We start from the raw sequence: 18,803 nt of genomic DNA, 5'->3' as shown, positions 1-18,803 counted from the left end.
GCCGGCGCGGATTGGCCGGGCGCCCGCGGCAGGCGGGTTAGGCTGCCCGGGCGCGGTGAAACGGCCCTTTTTTCCCTCTCGGGTTGCTCCTCCAGAAGGTTCCGCGCCAGGTTCCTGCTCGCCTCGCCGCGAAGATGATGGGCCCGCGACCCGTCCTCGTGCTCAGTGAGTCGGGGGCGGAAGGGAGGGGCTGCAGCGCCACTGCGGGGGGGAGGCGGAGACACCCCCCCCACTGATCCCCCCCTAACGAGGCGCCTCCCTCCACCCACCCCACGTCAAGGCCTCGCTCCACTCCTCCCCCCAGGATGTGGGGATCTTTCTCCCCCATATCCCCCTAAGAGAGAGCCCCCACAAGACGACCCCCCCACATACTACGCCCAGATATGGGTCTCTCTCTTTAACACCCCCCCCGGGCTAGACGGGCCACTGAGGCTTCAAGTGGGGAGAAGGATCGGGGCCCCTTGTTCTGCCCCCCCGGAGACCCCTCCCCACTAATCCTTGCTTCAACCCCCCCACACACACATTCACAAGGGGGTGGGGGGTCCAGCCTGATCCTTCTTTCCTTACACCCCACAGCCCATTCGTGCCGTAGCCCCCCAAAGATGACCCCCGTTCCTTGGGCTTTTGAGTTGGGGCATGGTTCGGGGCTCCTTGTTCTTACCCCCACCTCAGAGAGATTCCCCCTCCCATAACTCCTTGCCTCATCCTCCTCTACACTTGCAAATTGGGGCCCCACCTGGCCTCTCTCTCCCTGTGTGCCCCCCCCCGACCATCCCCTCTCATCCTTTCATGCAGGAGCCCTCAAAGAGGACCCCTATGCCCTACTTCTCCCTGCTCTGCCCCAGTGAGCTCAGCCCCCCACTCACCCCATGTCTGGCGGCCCCTCACCCCACTTAGGATGCAAGTTGCGGGTGTGAATGGTGGCCCCTTGCTCTGCTCCTCTCAGAGACAGCCCCCTCCATCATTCCTTGCTCCAGCCTCACAAGAGGGTGGGATTCAACCTGGCTTCTCTTTCCCCACCCCCCCCCCAGTACCCCAGCCCCACTCATCCATGTATGCATTTTTAACAGCTTTTGGGATAGGGAACCATCTTCTCTTTTCTCTTGCGGTGTAAACTGCATAAAAGTTGCATAGCCAACTTTGCTTGTTGTGAAAACAACCTGCCACTATTGTTAACGCACACCCCCTTCATTATGTGGGGCCTTTCCCATTAGGCCCAGTAATGCCCGCCCTCATCCTTTATGCTCATCCTCCATCAGTAATCCCCTGGATGGGTAAACAGGCTTCATCCACCCACCCACCCACCCACCCCCGCATTGTAAGATGTGCTCTGTTCCTCCCCTGCCTCACTCTAAGTAATTCTAACCCTAACCCCTATTTCTGCTGAAGTTCTCAAAGATCTTTGCCTGCTTCCCATTTTCCCCTTGTGCATTATAATACTAGCTGGAAAAGATGAGCCTCCGCCCCAAGGAGCTTACACTCTGGCGTCAGATAATGGGGAGAGAACAAAGGGCCAGTTGGAATTGAGGTGAGGTTAAAGGAGGAGAAGTCAGAAACAGAGAGGCCTCTGCTTGACCACAGAGCATGGCCTGAGGGCACACGATACAGCCACTTTGCTGAAGCTAAGCAGGTCTTGGTGTGGTCAGTGCCGGGATGGGATACCCATGCAGTGTGGTCAGTGCCTTTGGGGATGGGGGCCGTAACTAAGTGGCAGAGAATCTGCTTTGCATGCAGAAGGTCCCAAGTTCCATCCCTGGCAGCATCTCCCGGTAGGGCTGGGAAAGATGCCTGAAACCTTGGAGGGCCACTGTCTGTCAGCCTAGAATACTGAGCTAGATGGACCAAGGCTTCAACTCCATATAGGGCAGGTTCCTGGGCTGCTATGTGGCTATCTTGTCCATCAAGAGAGCTCCATTGCCTGGCCTTTTTTGACGTTGTCCATGTGCTTGACTGTATTGAAATTCTGTTGCTCTTCCCCCGGGGTGTGTGTTTTGTACTATTCTCAGTAGGCGGGCGTTGCCGTTTTATTCCCATTGCTCAGCCTGTCCTCGCTGCCTCCAACGGTCTCCTTGGGCATTGGGTTAATCTCCTATTAGATTCCTCCTGCCTCTGTGGGGCCGCCCTCCTTTCCATTCATAAGAGGAGAATCTGAGTGAGATTTGATGCAAATCTGGATTTGTCAGAGTGGATAGAGAGAGCAGAGGAAGTGGCCCGATATGGGTGTGGATCCCCGGTGCAGAGCACAGCACGTGTGTGTAGCCGATTACAGGCTGCAGAGATGTTAGCAGGACAGCAGGGGAGATCTAAAGTAGGCTGCGTTTTCTGAGTATGACGAGGCGGGAGGGTTCCTCAGATCCACTTTTGGCCACAGACACCAATATTCTCAGATGACTAAGCATCTGTGCCGTTCATAATCTGTGGGAGTTAGGTTTCTTTTGGTCTCTGCCAAGATCCAAATTCATTTTGGGGCCAGGCAGTTGAGAGGAGAAATTAAGCTATTGACGGCCCTTTTCTCCACTGGCTTCATAGCTGGGATCAGTGTTCTCTAATTTTTTTTTTTTCATCTGTGCGCGGAATGAGTGTTGTTCTGGGCTGCAATATCAAGGCAGTGTGTGCATACCATGTGCATTCAGAGTGGGGCCTTCCTGATTTAACCAGAGCGGGATCTAAAATGTACTGAGTGGACATCAAAAAACTTGTGTGAGTGTGCGCACGTACGCATGCCTTAGAGGGAACACTGGCTGGGATAATTCTGAATATCTGTTTTGGCAAGGCAGAGATGGAGGTTGCAGCTGTCAGGTTTACAGTCTCCTCCTTAAAGGTCCCTTTGTTTTACTCTTTCCAATATGAGCATTCATATCTTTTGAGAGTCATTATTGCTCATTGAGTGGGTTCCCCCACCCCACTTCGGTTGTGGGTATATGGACTGGGAAGCTATTGCATGTATTATAGTTCTTCTGCAGAGAAGATGCTCTTTCCATGCCCCTGCAACATTACATAGCATACAGAGACTAATCTCCCTGTTGGAAAAAGTAACGTGTCGTGCAGTCATAGGAAGCTGCCTTATACTGAGTCAGACCATCTAGCTCAGTATTGCTTATACAGCAGCCCTCCAAGGTTTCCGGCAGGAGTCTCTCCTTCCCTACCTAGAGATGCTGCCAGGGACGGAACTTGAGACCTTCTGCATGCAAAGCAGATTCTCTGCCACTGACTTACGGTCCCCATCCCCAAAGGTGGCATGTATGGGTCTCCTATCCAGGCACTGACCACACCAAGACCTGCTTAGCTTCAGCAAGGTGGCTGTATCGTGTGCCCTTAGACCATGCTCTGTGGTCAAGCAGAGTCCTCTCTGTTTCTGAGTTCTCCTCACCTTCATTCCAACTGGCCCTTTCTTCGCCCCCGCTCCCCATTATCGGACTTCAGATTGTAGTCTCCCTGGGGCGGGGACTCATTTTCTTTGGCTAGTATTATAACGCACAACTTTCATAGGGAAAATGGGAAGCAGGCTGAGATTTTCTGTATGCAAAGTTGATGCTCTCCTATTGAATTGCAGCCCTTGAGCTTGTTGCAGTAGCAAATAAATAGTCTTTTAACAGCCATTCTGGTGCAGGGAATTGCTGTAAGATTCTTCAGGGTTACTGAAGAAGTGATTTTCATGCTTATCTGCCACCATTTGCAGAATTCTTAGCTTTCTGTTCCCTTTGGACATGATCTTATTGGTTTGAAGAATTAAAGGTTATATATACAAAAACTTAAGTCTCAAATTACTGTTGTAGCATCATCAACAAATGTTTTGTTTTACAATATAACAACAATAACAAAAACCTGGTTCTTGCCCAGGAAGTTTACAGTCTGTCTGCTGGTGGAGGAAAAACAGAAGGAAAGTCAGAATGAATGCTAACAAAAGCATAAACATTATTTAGACTTTGTTGCAAAAATGGGAACAGGCGGGGAAAGGTTTTGAGGAAGGCTTTGAAGGGGGAAAACACATGTTGTGTTTTACAGTGTTTTATGTTTAAAATGTTTTACAGAAAAAAAGACTGGTTCTTGCCCAAGAAGCTTAACTTCTCGCCAGTGAACAAGTTATAGGTTATTTTTATGAATAAGTTAGATTGAGCTGTTCTAGTCATTGTTCTTCTTTTCTCTGTTTGCCTTAGGTCAGAACACCAAGCGTGAATCTGGAAAGAAAGTCCAGGCTGGAAACATAAATGCTGCTAAGGTACAGGGCGGGCACTGAAATGTGAAAAGAAGACAAGTGCAGCTTGTCTGTTAATCTGCTGTTTGACAGCAGAACATCAAGCGCTTTCAGAGGGATAGAAACATGTCTGAGGCAGCAGGCAGTGTGAAAATTCTGGCTTGGGATCCAAGGTTTGAAAGTACAAAGTCCAGTGGAGTGTCTGTTCTTCTGCATTCTCATTTAACTGAATGGGAGCTCTGCAAAAACCTGGTACTGGATCGCTTCCTGCTGGATTGGGCCTGCAGCTCTGCTTGGAGCTTCTGCAGCACACGGCTCTCCCCGACGAATGGCCAGTCTGCAGGCAACCCTGCTCTCATTTACACTGGGGTGGGATAAGAGAGAGAGAGAGAGAGAGAGAGAGGAGCAACCAGAGCTGCTGGGAACCAGAGAGGAGAGCTGGACTGGTGGTAGCAAGCATGAATTGCCCCCTTGGCTAAGCAGGGTCCACCCTGGTTTGCATGTAAATGGGAGATGACATGTGTGAGCACTGGAATATGTTCTGTGGTTGGGGCCACTCTGGGAAGAGCAGCTGCTTGTTTGCATGTGGAAGGTTCCACATCCCCTCCCTGGCAGCATCTCCAAGATAGGGCTGAGAGAGAGACTCCTGCCTGCAGTCTCGGAGAAGCCGCTGCCAGTCAGTGCAGATAATACCGAGCTAGTTGGACCAATGCTCTGACTTGGTTTGAGGCAGCTTCCTATGTCCCTATGATAGCTCTGTCTCGTTGGGCACCCCCCCCCCACCAAACCCTTGTTAGGACAAGATGCTCCTGCAAAGGGTCTTGGGTCTGAAAAGGCTGGCGGCTGCTGATCTCTACGATGCCTCTGAGCCATCAGATCTCATATCCTTCTCTCTTTTGCCTCCCTTCTCTCACTCTCCTGAGTCCCCTTGCCTCTCCACTCCCTTCCTTCCTACCAGCAGTGCACAGGTTCCCCTGTCCTTGTGCCTTAGAACCTTTCCTCCTGGCTCTGCAGAAGTGGCGCTGTTTGTAAGCACTGTCTCAGTGACAGCTTCCCCCTGAGATGTTCATGAACATTCATGAGATCTCAGCCGCTACATGGCAAGGCTCATTTGACCTTCACCAGTTTTATCTTACATCGCCCTGCTTCTGAAGCTCACTGCCAGCTCGTTCAGCCTAGGCATCGTCTCCCTCTTGCTTCTCTTTTTAAAATCCTTTTTTTCTTCTGTTTTTGTTCCAGACCATTGCTGATATCATCAGAACATGTTTAGGACCAAGGGCCATGATGAAGGTGAGAGACCTCTTCCCCCCGCCCCTGCTTTATTAACTGGCAGTGACGAGAAAGCAGCAGAATAGATTTGTGTTTGTGCCAAGTTTTGTGGAGGAGGGCTAACAGACCACATTTCTCCATCCCAACGCAGATGCTGTTGGATCCAATGGGTGGGATCGTGGTGACCAACGACGGGAATGCTATTCTTAGAGAAGTAAGTTGCATTGATGTGGACTCCATGGCAGCTGTGGTGTGAAAAAATAAATGTCTAGCAAGTCTTGGCAGGTATTGTTGACCAGCCAGAAATGAAAAAGGGGTGAGGGGAGAAGACTCCCAAAGCTGCTGGTAGATTTCGGTGAACTTGTTTAATCCATCTGATCAATATCGATGAGTTCAATATTGCCTAATGCGTTTTGAGCTGAAATGTTCTTCTTAAGAATTCTTAAGGAAATAAACTTGATCACAGTAGTTTCAGAGAAACACAACCTATTGTGATCAACTTTTATTTCCTTAAGAATCGCCTCTGAAGAAGAGCATTTCAGCTTGAAACGCGCTAGGCGATATTGAACCCATGAAATGCATCAGGAAAAAGATAGATTAAATAAATTGATTGAAATCTACCAGAACCTTTGGGACTCCCCCCGCCCCCTTTTCATTTCCGATTGCTGGTGCTGTGTCATTTTTCTCCCCCTTCCCAGAGCTGGCTTGCCAAGAATACCTTTCGTTGAATGGCCAAGAAAAAAGACAAGGAATTTCGTTCATTTGTTTAGCACATTTTTATGCCGCCCAAAACTGACGTCTCTGGGAAGTTTACAGTAAAACAATACAAATCAAAACAAAACAAAGAAGGTTAAAACAATCTAAAATTTAACACAGTACTTAAAAACTATTAAAACTGTAAATCTAATTAAAAATCTGGGTGAGCAAATGTGTCTTAACTGCCTTTTTAAAAAGTTGTTTTCTGCATTGACAGTGAGAATTCTTTGCAAGGGCACTGAGTGTTTTAATTAAGCTGTGTGTGTTCGTCTCTGTTTATACTCTGCTCTTCCTCCAAGGAGTTCAAGGTAGCTTCTGTACAGTTCACAGCTGGCCCTCCCATCTGGGCACTGCTCAGGGCCAGATAGCCTTAGCGTCCTGCGTTGATCCAAATCGTGTGCCTTGTGTCCCTTCCATCTCTCGCTGGGCCTGGTTTGAATTCTCCTGGTACTGCAGGAGGTTTCAGTGCAGGTGTCTTCCGGCACCAAGGTGTGTGCATCCTTCCTTTCTCTGTGCAGATTCAAGTCCAGCATCCAGCAGCCAAGACCATGATTGAGATCAGTCGCACTCAGGATGAAGAAGTGGGCGATGGTACTACATCTGTGATTATTCTTGGTAAGAATTTGAGGGGTTTGTGTGTGCGTGTGCTTGTAGGAAGAGGGAGCAAATCAAAGATGTAGGTGGGGAGAAAAGCTGGTCTTGTGATAGTTTGTCACCTTTGGCAAGCTTGGTTTGTATTTGGATGGAAGCACCGTAAAATACAGATGGACCTTGCTATCCGCAGTCCCAAAATAGGCACCTGACCCTGGCATATGCAGAATGAACACAGAGGATTAGTTTCTGTGTATTTGCGGTGTCGGGGTGGCCGGAAATGACCTCCGAGAACCCACTTCATGCGTTCTTTCTGTGATGAGAGGTAGGCTCCGATTTTGAATGCCATTGAGGGCAGCACAATGAGGGACGAGACAGATCTGTGCCACAGGGCATGTGAGAAATGCTGTTTCCCGGTGGGAAGTTCGCCCACACAAGAGCCGCTGAAAAATACTGCTGTTTCATAAAAGTATGGTGCTCTTGGGCAACTCTAGTTCATTCCATCAGGGCTTGTACAGGAGTAGAGTCGAGGGTTACAATGAGATGCCGTTTGTATTTCCTCCCTGGGCACTAGCACTTAGGCCAGCGACGTCCATAATGCAGAGGGGTCAGTGCTCGCGTATTGGAGGAGTTCATGCTGTCAATACAGGGCACAGTTTCCCAGTCACGAATCCTAAAATCTGCGATTAGGAAAACCCGCGATTGGCAAGGGACAAACTGTTAACGAGGTGCTCCTGTGATGCTACTAGTAGTAGTAGTAGTGGTGGCCATTGTATTATCTGAGGTCCCCAAGTTGGGAACCCCTACTCTGAAGCATGCTTTTTGTGCATCGATGCTTCCTATTGAGAAACCTTGATATGGGAGGGGGGTGTGTGTGGACTTATTCATGGGGATGTGCGGGATGCATCCAGCCCGCCTCTTTTCACATGGCGCTTTTAAACAGCAGCACCTGCTAACCTTCCTCTGCTTCTGGCTTAGCTGGAGAGATGCTGGCGGTCGCAGAGCACTTCCTCGAGCAGCAGATGCACCCGACGGTGATCATCAGCGCGTACCGGAAGGCGCTGGACGACATGATCAGCGCCCTGAAAAAGATCAGGTGAGCAGGGCAGCCAGGAGCAAGAAGGGAAGTTGACGGTTGTGTCAATAAGAGTTGCCCAGTTTGCTCTGCCGCTAGCCAAGCGGATTGGCCTTCTGGGTGACATGCCTTGCGTCTGATCTCCACAGCACACCCGTCGATGTCGGCAACCGCGAAGCCATGCTCAAAATCATCTACAGCGCCATCAACACCAAGGCGATCAGCCGCTGGTCCGACCTGGCCTGCAAGATCGCCCTTGATGCCGTCCGGACGGTAGAGTTGGAGGAGAATGGCAGGAAGGAAATTGACATCAAGAAATACGCCAAAGTCGAAAAGGTATCGGGAAGTACTTTTGTGTTTCTGAATCTGGGTTGTGGTGGATCTCTTATGGACTTGGGAGGAAGAGATCTGAAGTCGTTTGGAAATCATTAACATACACTCTTATGCTCATGAAGCAAGCAGTGTTGATTGATTAGCAGTAAATATGATTGATCATGCTGAGCCTGTATTTGCTTTCGAGTATGGATGAACCATGGTATAACACAGTTGCTTATTAGTTTATGCAGTTGGTCAGAGGGTCTCAAACTTGGGTTGCCAGACGTTGCTGGACTACAACTCCCATCACCCCCGCCACACTGGTATCTGGCCGTTGTGGCTGGGGATGATGGGAATTGTAGTCCAGCAACATCTGGCGACTCAGGTTTGAGAACCTCTGCTGTAGGTTATAATGACATCAGCAATAAAATCGAGGAAGCAAAAAGGTCAGATACAGTCAGTTCTGTGTGCGACCGAAAGGTTTCTTCACACTTATGTAGCTGCCAATGCACATGAGGCCACCTTTTCCATTAAATTTCTTTTGCTACTGCTTAGCAGATGTCCAGTCACTCATTCTCCTCCTGCTTTGGACAGATCTAGTGCCCTAGACTTAACCCGTGGCAAAATTAGCGGGAGAAGGCTCCCTGGGCTTCTGTCTTCATCCATCACCCGGATGGATGAGGCTCAGAACTGTTTCCAGATAGGGTCTCGCCCAGTTGCCTAGAAATGAATATCCAGGGCCATCTGGATTTTTGCATGTGAGTTTCCAAAGCCTTCAATACTTCAAGACTGTCCCTGGGAGATGTCATTTCAGCGGCAGCTTAGTTGGCTGGGCCACCTAATGCCACTGCGGGGAAGCAACCTGCCTAGAGAGTAGGAGGCTGTTGATTCGAATCCCCACTGGTGAGTTTCCCAGAATATGGGGAGCTCCTATATTGGGCAACAGCGATATAGCGAAGTGCTGAAAGGCATCATCTCAGACTGCACGGAAGGAGGCCATGGTAAACCACTGCCGTATTCTACCAAGAAAACCATGTGGCTCTATGGTCACCAGGAGTCAACACCGACTCAATGGCACAATCTCTCCTCTCCTCTCCTCTCCTCTCCTCTCCTCTCCTCTCCTCTCCTCTCCTCTCCTCTCCTCTCCTGTTTGCTGGCCTCCCAAGTGGTGGTGGTTGCGACCAAATTTGAATAGCTTCTGGTCTCATTGCCTCCCCCAGATTCCCGGCGGCATGATTGAGGAGTCCTGTGTCCTCCGTGGGGTCATGATCAACAAGGACATCACCCACTCCCGGATGCGTCGCACCATCAAGAACCCTCGCATCGTCCTGCTGGACTGCTCGCTGGAGTACAAGAAAGGCGAGAGCCAGGTACAGGGAGTGTGAGGCTCTGGTCTTGTGGTTGCAAGCAGGAATGGTCCCCTTTGCTAAGCAGAATCCACCCTGGTTTGCATTTGAATGGGAGACTCCATGTGTGAACACGGCAAGATCTTCCCCTGAGGGGATGGAGCCGCTCTGGGAAGAGCAGAAGGTCCCAAGTCCCCTCCCTGGCAGCATCTCCAAGATGGGGCTGAGAGAGACTCCAGCCTGCAACCTTGGAGAAGCTGCTGCTGGTCTGTGTAGACAACTCTGAGCTAGATGGACTAAGGGTCTGACTCGGTATATGGCAGCTTCCTATGTACCTACATCCTTCTGCTCTTCTGTGCTGATGGTGGAGTTGGGAAGTCACAAGAGAGAGCTGAGTTCAAGTTGCTTTCCACAGAGCTGTGGGATTCTGGACCGCTTGGCTGAGGGAGAGGTTTGCACCTTCAAAAACCCTTTGGGGCCCATTAACCTGATCCGTGTTCCCTGCAGCTCTTGGTCTGAATGTGAGCCCCTCTGGCTGCAGACCAGCTCCTCCGGTTTATAGAGGTGACCTCGTTCTCTGTAGATCTTCTCATGTGGTTGGTCCTCTCATCATTGGTTCTCCCAGTACAAACAAATGCAATGAGAGCCCATTGACTGGGAGAGTGCTGCCTGTCAACCTGTGTGCAAAGTGTGCACCATAGGAAAATAATGGCACATTTTTTGGTGTGTACCAGAAAAATATAAACTGTGTAACCATAGAGAAGCGCTGGCTGCTGTGGCTTGCTGGCTCACTCCAAAAGTGGGGAGTCTAAGCACCTGGCTTTCCGGCTGGCTTGCCCCATAATGCACTGGGAGGACATGTCCCAGAACACAGAGGAGCAAGCCAGCTCCCAAAGCTGGCAATTCTGAGTCTAAATAAATAAATAACTTGTGTGCCTCGAGGTTTAAAAAAAAAAAAAAAGATGGGGAAACATGACCATAAAGAATTTTAAGGAGTGGCTGATTCCAAGGGACAGCTGCTCTCTAAGCGGATCTTTCTATTCCAGTACTAGCTTCTCTGTTGTTGTCAAGGCAGTATACGTGTTTGGCACCCCAAATGTACTGCGCCATGATTCTGTTGACTGTGGGCTTCTCGGGGCACCTGGTGGGCCACTGTATGGAACAGGACGCTGGACTAGATGGGCCTCCTTGGGCCTGATCCAGCAGAGTGTGTGTGTGTGTGTGTGTGATTTATTGATGGATTGGATTGGGATTGGGATTGGATTTTCATACTGCCCTTCCGAAATGGCTTAGGGTGGCTTACAATTAAAACAGAAACCATTAAAACCAATAACAAAACAGAAATATAAATATAACTATAACATCTTAAAAAACAATTAAACTGTCAGAACAATTAAAACCCTGAAAACCATATATGTGTGTACGTGTATGATATTCTGCATAACCTTTTGCTATCCTTTGTTAACTTCTTATATTCCCATGACAAGGCTTTCCAAGGGATCACATAGATCCCCCCAAATAGCCATTGATTACACCCAGCTCTTCCTCGGGTCCCCAGATGTCATTGGATTATAGCTCCCATCCTGGGGGATGATGGGTGTTGTAGTCCAGCAACATCTGGGGACCCCAGTTTGAGAACCTGCTGCAGTTAGGCCCATGCAAGGTGGTGGTATTATGTGTTGTGCCTTCATGACTGCTTGTCCTGCTCACTGGGCAGTCGGGAGTTCTGCTGGCCCTGGTCAGGGGAGGGCTGGTCCCTGGCAAAGCGACAGCCGATGGGAATACTTGTAGGGCATGCGGGCAGACGGAGTGTGGTGCCATTCCCAAATGCATGCCCTGGGCCTTAAACTCACCCCGAAGCCTTTGCATTCTTTCATGCAGACCGACATTGAAATCACCCACGAGGAGGACTTTGCTCGCATCCTGCAGATGGAGGAGGAGTTCATTCAGCAGATGTGCGAGCACCTGATCAGAGTCAAGCCGGACCTCATCATCACAGAGAAAGGAATCTCAGGTAAAGAGCACAGGTGTGGCGCAGGGGAAACATCTGGGGGCAAGATCTCTGTCTGTGTTTGCACTGACGTGGCCCCTTTTGGCTGCAGACCTGGCCCAGCATTTCCTGATGAGAGCCAACATCAGTGCGATCCGCCGGGTGAGGAAAACGGACAACAACCGCATTGCAAGGTAGGGGTGTGTGTGTGTGTGTGTGTGTGTGTGTGTGTGTGTGTGTGTGTGACTGACCGAACGTAGTCCAGGCCAGCTAGGAAACCCTTGAGGCTTCTCTTCGAAACAAGAATTTGAAAGCATTGCTCCTAGCACTGCAGTCACCTCTTCTGGCCACTAGAGGCATGAGGAGCTGTTAATAGGTCTCTTTTGGTCGCTTAGAGTCAGTCAGAATTGCTCAGCTGTTCTTGGAGGCTAGTGCCTGTTTGAATGTTGCCCAATGGCTCTCCCTTAGTATGTGACATCTTAATATTAATATTTCTTAATATTTATTTTGGTGGGCGAGGGGGTGTTAACTCAACTTGATTTCTTCACATAATCTTTTATGCTCAACTTCTTTACCATCAGAGCATACTCTGCTGTGCAAAGATTTTAATGTTAACTGCCCAGAGGAAGAAGTTTGGGGTGGCCTATGAATTTGACAGATAGATAAATGCTTCTCCTCACACCCCTCTACAGTTTCAAGAGCGCTTTCTCCTTGCCGTCACCACTTCGAGCAGTTTACATTTGGTCCTTATGGCAGCGGTGGGTTTCCCTGGGGCAGGGATGCGATTCCAGATCGCCAGATTCCCCTCGCCAGATGGGGCTGGGAGAGATTCCTGTCTGCAGCCTTGGAGAAGCTGCTGCCAGTCAGTGTAGACAATACTGAGATTGATGGACCAAGGGTCTGACTCAGTAGAAGGCAGCTTCCTGTGTAACTGTGTACTAGCAGGAAATGGGGAGTGTTTGAGGAGATAATGGCATGGCTTGATTTACCTGGCAATAATACAGGCCTATCTAAAACTCTGTAGAGCAGGTAGCAGATGACTCTCACAAGGCCACGCAAGACCCTCCATGTGACAGAGACTTTTGGCCTCCTTGGAAGGTGGGTGGGAGGGATGTAAATCGATGCATAAACCAGTGTCCGACGTTGATGGGTTTTCCTCAACTCTGGCATGGCAGGGCCTGTGGGGCACGCATCGTCAGCCGCACGGACGAGTTGCGCCCGGAGGATGTTGGGACCGGGGCCAGGCTCTTTGAAGTGAAGAAGATCGGGGACGAGTACTTCAGCTTCATCACCGACTGCAAGGAGCCCAAGGCCTGCACCATCATGCTCCGAGGCGCCAGCAAAGAGATTCTCGCAGTAAGGGCCGACTCGCGGGAAGTGGGGAGAGTTTTGGGAGAGAATGGCATGATGCGGAGAGATCCGCAGCAGGAGAGAAGGGGAGCGGGGCTTAAATAGTGTTCCGGGGGAAGAGGGAGGGGTGAGGCTTGAATGTGTGTTGCCGGCCTGAAAGGCGATCCTGAATCTCTTTTGGCTCTCGAACCCAAAAGGACTCTTCTGTGCACCTTCTGGTCCAGTGTCCAGGAGGGTCTCCAGTGTGTGAAGCAGGATTCGGGGTGGGTGGGGCTACAAATAGCCCAAGGCACATCTTGGGAAGTTTTTCCAAGCTTCCCAAAATGGAGGTGTGCTCCATTCTTGGGCCAGGAAAGGATTCCCCTCCAGAGGCTTATAGAAGAGCGCGACTGGGTGAAAAGGGCCACCCTGCAGAAGAGGGCCTCCCTGGCATTTCTGCGTGAGTTGCTGTTCCGTGGCACATGGCAAGCTCAAGGCAGTCACTGGTGCAGAGATAGAGCAGACAGCTTCCTTTGCACTGGGTGATCTCTGTCGTGTCTCTGTGCTGGAAATGAGTAGAGCGGTGTTCTTCATTAAGGCCCACGGGCCAGTGGTGGTCCCCTTCTCACCCCAAGACTGCCTCCCTGACTGATTGTTTGTTGGGCCTGTGTCAAGCTTCGGCCGAAGCTGGGTGCTCTGCTCAGTCCCCCTGGCATCAGTGCTGCACCCTCTTGAAAGGTGTGCACCGAGTGCTGGGAAGTATAGCCCTTCCTGACGCTTTCCTCCCAGAGCTCTTGAGAGAGGGCTCTGTCTTTCCTTAAGGACCCTCCCCGTGGTGCTCTTTGGACTTCTGGGCAGAGGGCCCGTCCCCGGCAGGCCTGAGGGGCCTGCAAATGCAGAGCAGCCTGCTAATTTAAGTGCCAGGATTGTCCATCTCTGTAGAAGTATCTTATTCAGAATCTCTTCAAAAAATGCATACACAAAAAGAGTTTCCAGCTTTCCCTGAGCATGTTCTGGTGTAAAAAATAGTGCATTGCAGTTTATCTGGCAGCGGCGGGGCCTAAAAGGCCCTTAGCTCCAGCCTCCAAAATTACCTAGGTGCACCTCTGGATCCTCCCAGCACCGAGAAACGTGTAGTAGTGGGTGGCGGTTAGCATGGTGAGAAATGGTCCTCGCACTGAAGGGTTTTGTGGGGTGTCTTTTTGCCGGAGTGGTCCCTGCTTGAAAAAGAGTGGAGTGGATGTTCTACTCTAGCGGAGACTGTGACGCAAGGCCGGTGCAGTGGATTGTGGGCAGCCTTGTCTTTTGCTGGGTTTTATCAGGCTCACGGAATATTTTGTTCATGATATTGTCCCATTTCCTCATTTCCATTCAAAATTTCATTAATGGGATGCGAGACCGAACTGGTAGCTGATCCTTTGAGCATCCTCCACAGCCCCTCTCTGGGACCCCCACCACCCCCCGTTTGCTCACGTGGCTGGCTCAAGGTGTGACCCTGTGCCTTCCTTCTCTCTCTCTCTCTCTCTCTCTCTCTCTCTCTGCTCTTAGGAGGTGGAGCGCAACCTCCACGATGCCATGCAGGTCTGTCGCAATGTCTTGATTGACCCCCAGCTGGTGCCGGGAGGCGGGGCTTCCGAGATGGCTGTGGCTCACTCCTTGACGGAAAAATCCAAGGTCATGACCGGAGTGGAGCAGTGGCCCTACCGGGCGGTGGCCCAGGCTCTGGAAGTCATCCCCAGGACCCTCATTCAGAACTGTGGTGCCAGTACCATCCGGGTACTCACCTCGCTGCGGGTAAGGGCTGCATTCGCTGCTGTTGCTGCTGCTCTTCGTGCATGCCTGTGGTCAGCGGAGTTACTCCCCTTCTCAGCTGTGCGGAAACCTAGCCGTTCACCATTGCTGTTACTGTTTGGTGATCGTCTGAATCCAGCATTGTATTAAAACAGGGTCCGTAGGGTCTTTGCCAGAATTCCCTCCAACAGGGATTCCCAGCAGTTGGTGACTACAACTCCCATCATCCCCAAGCACAAGCCATTGCAGCTGAGGATGCTGGGAGTTGTAATCAGCCACGTCTGGGAATCCCTGTTAGAGGGAACACAGGTCCCTGCCTAGTCAGTCAGGGGTGGGGAACGTAGCGTTGTGATTCGTCCCTGGAAATCTCCTCCGACACAACTGAAGCCTGATCAGGAGGAGGGCTGGTCTGGTGGCGGCAAGCATGGCTTGTCCCCTTTGCTGAGCAGGGTCTGCCCTGGTTTGCATTTGGGTGGGAGACTACATGTGTGAGCGCTGTAAGATATAGGGGATGGGACCACTCTGGGAAGAGCAATGAGATATCCCAAAGTCCCTCCCCGGCAGCATCTCCAAGACAGGGCTGAGAGAGACTCCTGCCTGCAACCTTGGAGAAGCCGCTGCCGGTCTGTGTAAACAATCCTGAGCTAGATGGGAGTCAGACCCATGTCTGACTTGGTAGAAGGCAGCTTCCTATGTTCGTATGAACGTATCTCGAAAAAGAAAGCTCGGCGTGAGCAGCTGATGTGTTGATGGGATCCTCAGGGCCCTCCTTTCATGAGGTAAGGTGAGGCAGATTATTGGGGCACCAGTCAGGTGGCAAGAGCCCACCACCACCCCCCGTAGAGCAGCTCATTGGGATGGATTTGATCCTTGCAAATGTTGGTGGGGCAAGGCAGTGTTTTCCAGCTTGTCTCCAGCACCACAAATACCGCAGACTGCCCTGGAGCACGGGGTCTTTTGAGAATGTCCAGGCAACTGCTTGAATGGGGATCTGGCCTTGACTGTTTTGGGGAGCCTGAGCGTGGGGGGCCTGGGCTGGGGGCAGCAGAGCCAGCAGGGTTGCTGAGCTCAGCGAGCAGCCGTGGTGACACGCTTCTTGCCGTTCCCGCTTGCAGGCCAAGCACACCCAGGAAGGCAGTCAGACCTGGGGAGTGAACGGGGAGACGGGCGCCTTGGTGGACATGAAGGAGCTGGGGATATGGGAGCCGCTGTCGGTCAAACTGCAGACCTACAAGACCGCAATGGAGGTAAGGGAGGCGCCGCGAGGGAGCGGGGTGGGCAGATGCAGGGCCCCTTGGTGGAGGGCGTGGGGGGTCAGGGTAGGTCCCACCTTGTTGATTGCGAGTGGAACATCCCTAGCTTCCAGGAAGCCACTCCCTTGCTGCTCCTGCCCTCTGTTGCGTTCTGGTTATCCCCACTGCCTGCTCCCACTTCACACAGGGGCATCACATCCTTAGTGACGGCTCCGTGGCTTGAGATCTGACTTCTGCCAGCTCTCTTTGGGAACCCTGTGTCAGGATTGCTCCCAGTGTTCGCTCTATTCCCCCCCCCCCAATCCGTATGTGGTTATTGGGTGGGGAGTTTCTCCTCCAAGACGCCCTTCGTGTTAACTGATGTACTTTCCTCCCACCCACCCCCAGACTGCTGTCCTCCTGCTGCGCATCGATGATATTGTTTCAGGACACAAGAAGAAAGGGGACGATCAAAGCAAGCAGCCGGCTGCCCCAGCCACACCCCAAGAGTAACTCGGGGCGGGGTTGGGGAGCCCCTGAGGAAAGCCCCGCCCCTCGGCACGCAGGCCACAGAACGACACCCCGGAGGAAACGTGGGCTCCTGCTTTTCTTGACCACCCTGGGTTCGTGAGCGATCCGAGTCCAAATAATATTGGTTTGTTGGAAGCCGGCGGAGGAGAGGAGGAGGAAGGGCCGCTGGTGCGTTAGTCCCACCCTTTGATTCAGGAGACACTGACGCTTTATTTAAGTGTATACTGTAGCTTCTTTGTGGCTTTGATAATAAAAACGTCACTTCACATTCAGAGGTTGAATTCTCGGCTGAGGGGTGGTCGCTTCTCCCCTCGATGTAGCTGTATCGGTCGGTTCTTGCTTTGGGTGGTCTCGTATCGGGTTGCTTCAGGGCGGCTTAATACACGACACAGTGGTTGCAGCCAGTCCAGATTCGGAGTCCACGGGAATGACGCACCTGTCTCCAAATCCCAATTGTCACATTCGCTCATTATTTGTTACTACATATATGCACTTGAGCGCACCCCTCCATGCAGGGATTCTCAAACTTGGGTCCCCAGTTGTTGCTGGACTACAACTCCCGTCACCCCCAGTGAGTTATGGCCATTGTGGCTGGAGATGATGGGAGTAGTAGTCTGGAGAACCCCTGCCTTGAAGTAATGAACCATATTTACCCAAACAGAAGACGACTCTCAAGATGATTCCCTTATGCTACCTAGGTTTTTCTGGAAGGAAGAAGACTCCGCATTCGAGCCCCTCGATTTATAGCATCAAAAAACAGGGGTGGGGGATGTGAGCTTAGATTTGAGTTAATACAGGATGTGTGTGGAAAGTGTCCGTAGTCGGCCCAGGGTGACTTCCCCACTTCCCCCTGGCTTGGCTTTTCCCCTCTGCAAACCTCTGGCCTGGGTACTGCTTCCATTTCTGGCTTAGCCCTCTCTAGGGGTCATTTCTGAATAACCAAATGCTTCTGTGTCAGATGGGGCACACACAGGTGGGTGATACTTTGTGTTGGCTGCCCACTGACGAGGCAGTGTACAATTCCAAGGCTATAAGCCTAAAGATCGTAAGATCTAAAATTGATGTGGTGCTGGAGAGGACCGTTGTGGGAGAACAAGGGACTCTGCCACTGGCAGTGGTTTCCTTTCATGGGTGGGGAATAACACATTGGGACATCCTCCATTAGCATCAGCTGTGTACGGTTCATGTAAACTCCGGGGGAGCAAGGCTTGTTGGTTTGGAAGCCCATTCCGGTTGTCCTGCTGTGACGTGTTATATCTCAACTCCCTCTTGGCCTGGCTGAGTTGTCTCAATTCCACTTCTATCCCTCCAAGTAAATCAAGTAAGTAGTGACGGGCCAAACTGTAAAGCGTTTTTAGCTTCTCGTTTCTACAGTACTTTTATGGGAACAAACGTCTTAGTGGATCACAAGTCAAACATGAATGCACAACCTGCCCAGCTGTCGATCTCGCCCTTTGTGGGGCATTTCCCTTTGATTTTTATTTTTTATTTTATTTTATTTACTTTTTTTAATTTTGTTTGTTTTATATTATTTTATTTATTTATTTTTATATTTTTATTTTATTTTTTATTTTATTTTATTTCAAATTTGTACATTGCCCCAAACTTCCGTCTCTGGGCAGTTAACAATAGCATCAAACAAGACCTATACAAAAACTTAAAACAAGTTAACAATTTCAAAATCACCCACTAATTAAAACCTTAAAATTTTAAAGATCTTCAGGGATACCTGAAGCCTGACCACAATCCAAAGAAATTCTCCCTCTTAATGATATATTCAGCAGTAAAGGAAAGTGGTCACTTTCCGGGCAGGGCATCACTTGAAAGTACCCCACCCATGGTGCTAAATTTCTTGTTACAGCAACATAGTCAATGGGGAATTTGGACCTGACCAGTGTGTGTAGTCTGGTTGCATTGCACCATTGAGCAAGTGTAAATCCAGTTTATGGACAGTTGATAATACATTCAAACCTGGGAAGTTAATTATAGCATCATAGGAACATGGGAAACTGCCATATACTGAGTCAGACCCTTGGTCCCTCTAGCTCAGTATTGTCTACCCAGACTGGCAGCGGCTTCTCCAAGGTTGCAGGCAGGAGTCTCTCTCAGCCCTATCTTGGAGATGCTGCCAGGGAGGGAACTTGGAACCTTCTGCTATTCCCAGAGCAGCTTCATCCCCTGAGGGGAATCTCTTCCAGTGCTCACACATCAAGTCTCCCATTCATATGCAACCAGGGCAGACTTTGCTTAGCTATGGGGACAGGTCATGCTTGCTACCACAAGACCAGCTCTCCTCTCCGATTGCCTTATAAGTAGGGGAGAAGGGGTGGACGACATTACCAGATAGGAATGATATTTTGCAAAAACTGCCGCCTCATTCTAT

The 18,803-nt window shown here is 50.6% G+C and overlaps 1 protein-coding gene across 1 annotated transcript; it reads left to right on the top strand.

The window, feature by feature from the left end:
- Positions 1 to 11: 11 nt before the first annotated feature.
- Positions 12 to 16,692, top strand: CCT3 (chaperonin containing TCP1 subunit 3). The gene is made up of 14 exons (XM_053278569.1): positions 12 to 165; positions 4,158 to 4,219; positions 5,435 to 5,485; positions 5,616 to 5,678; positions 6,739 to 6,835; positions 7,790 to 7,907; positions 8,036 to 8,222; positions 9,422 to 9,571; positions 11,429 to 11,561; positions 11,650 to 11,731; positions 12,713 to 12,893; positions 14,415 to 14,660; positions 15,773 to 15,904; positions 16,298 to 16,692. The coding sequence occupies exons 1-14, from the start codon at positions 135 to 137 to the stop codon at positions 16,400 to 16,402; spliced, it is 1,638 nt and encodes a 545-aa protein (XP_053134544.1). The 5' UTR covers positions 12 to 134; the 3' UTR covers positions 16,403 to 16,692.
- Positions 16,693 to 18,803: the final 2,111 nt, after the last annotated feature.

Source organism: Hemicordylus capensis, chromosome 14, assembly GCF_027244095.1.
Source record: "Hemicordylus capensis ecotype Gifberg chromosome 14, rHemCap1.1.pri, whole genome shotgun sequence".
Classification (NCBI taxonomy): domain Eukaryota; kingdom Metazoa; phylum Chordata; class Lepidosauria; order Squamata; family Cordylidae; genus Hemicordylus; species Hemicordylus capensis.
This window is presented reverse-complemented; position numbering and strand designations above follow the sequence as displayed.

Bases quoted from the DNA above. Each gene is read 5' to 3' on its own strand.
- CCT3 (XM_053278569.1), top strand. From the start codon at position 135: ATGATGGGCCCGCGACCCGTCCTCGTGCTCA. The intron at 5,679-6,738 runs GTAAGTTGCATT...TTCTCTGTGCAG, and splicing joins GGAATGCTATTCTTAGAGAA to ATTCAAGTCCAGCATCCAGC. The intron at 6,836-7,789 runs GTAAGAATTTGA...CTTCTGGCTTAG, and splicing joins TACATCTGTGATTATTCTTG to CTGGAGAGATGCTGGCGGTC.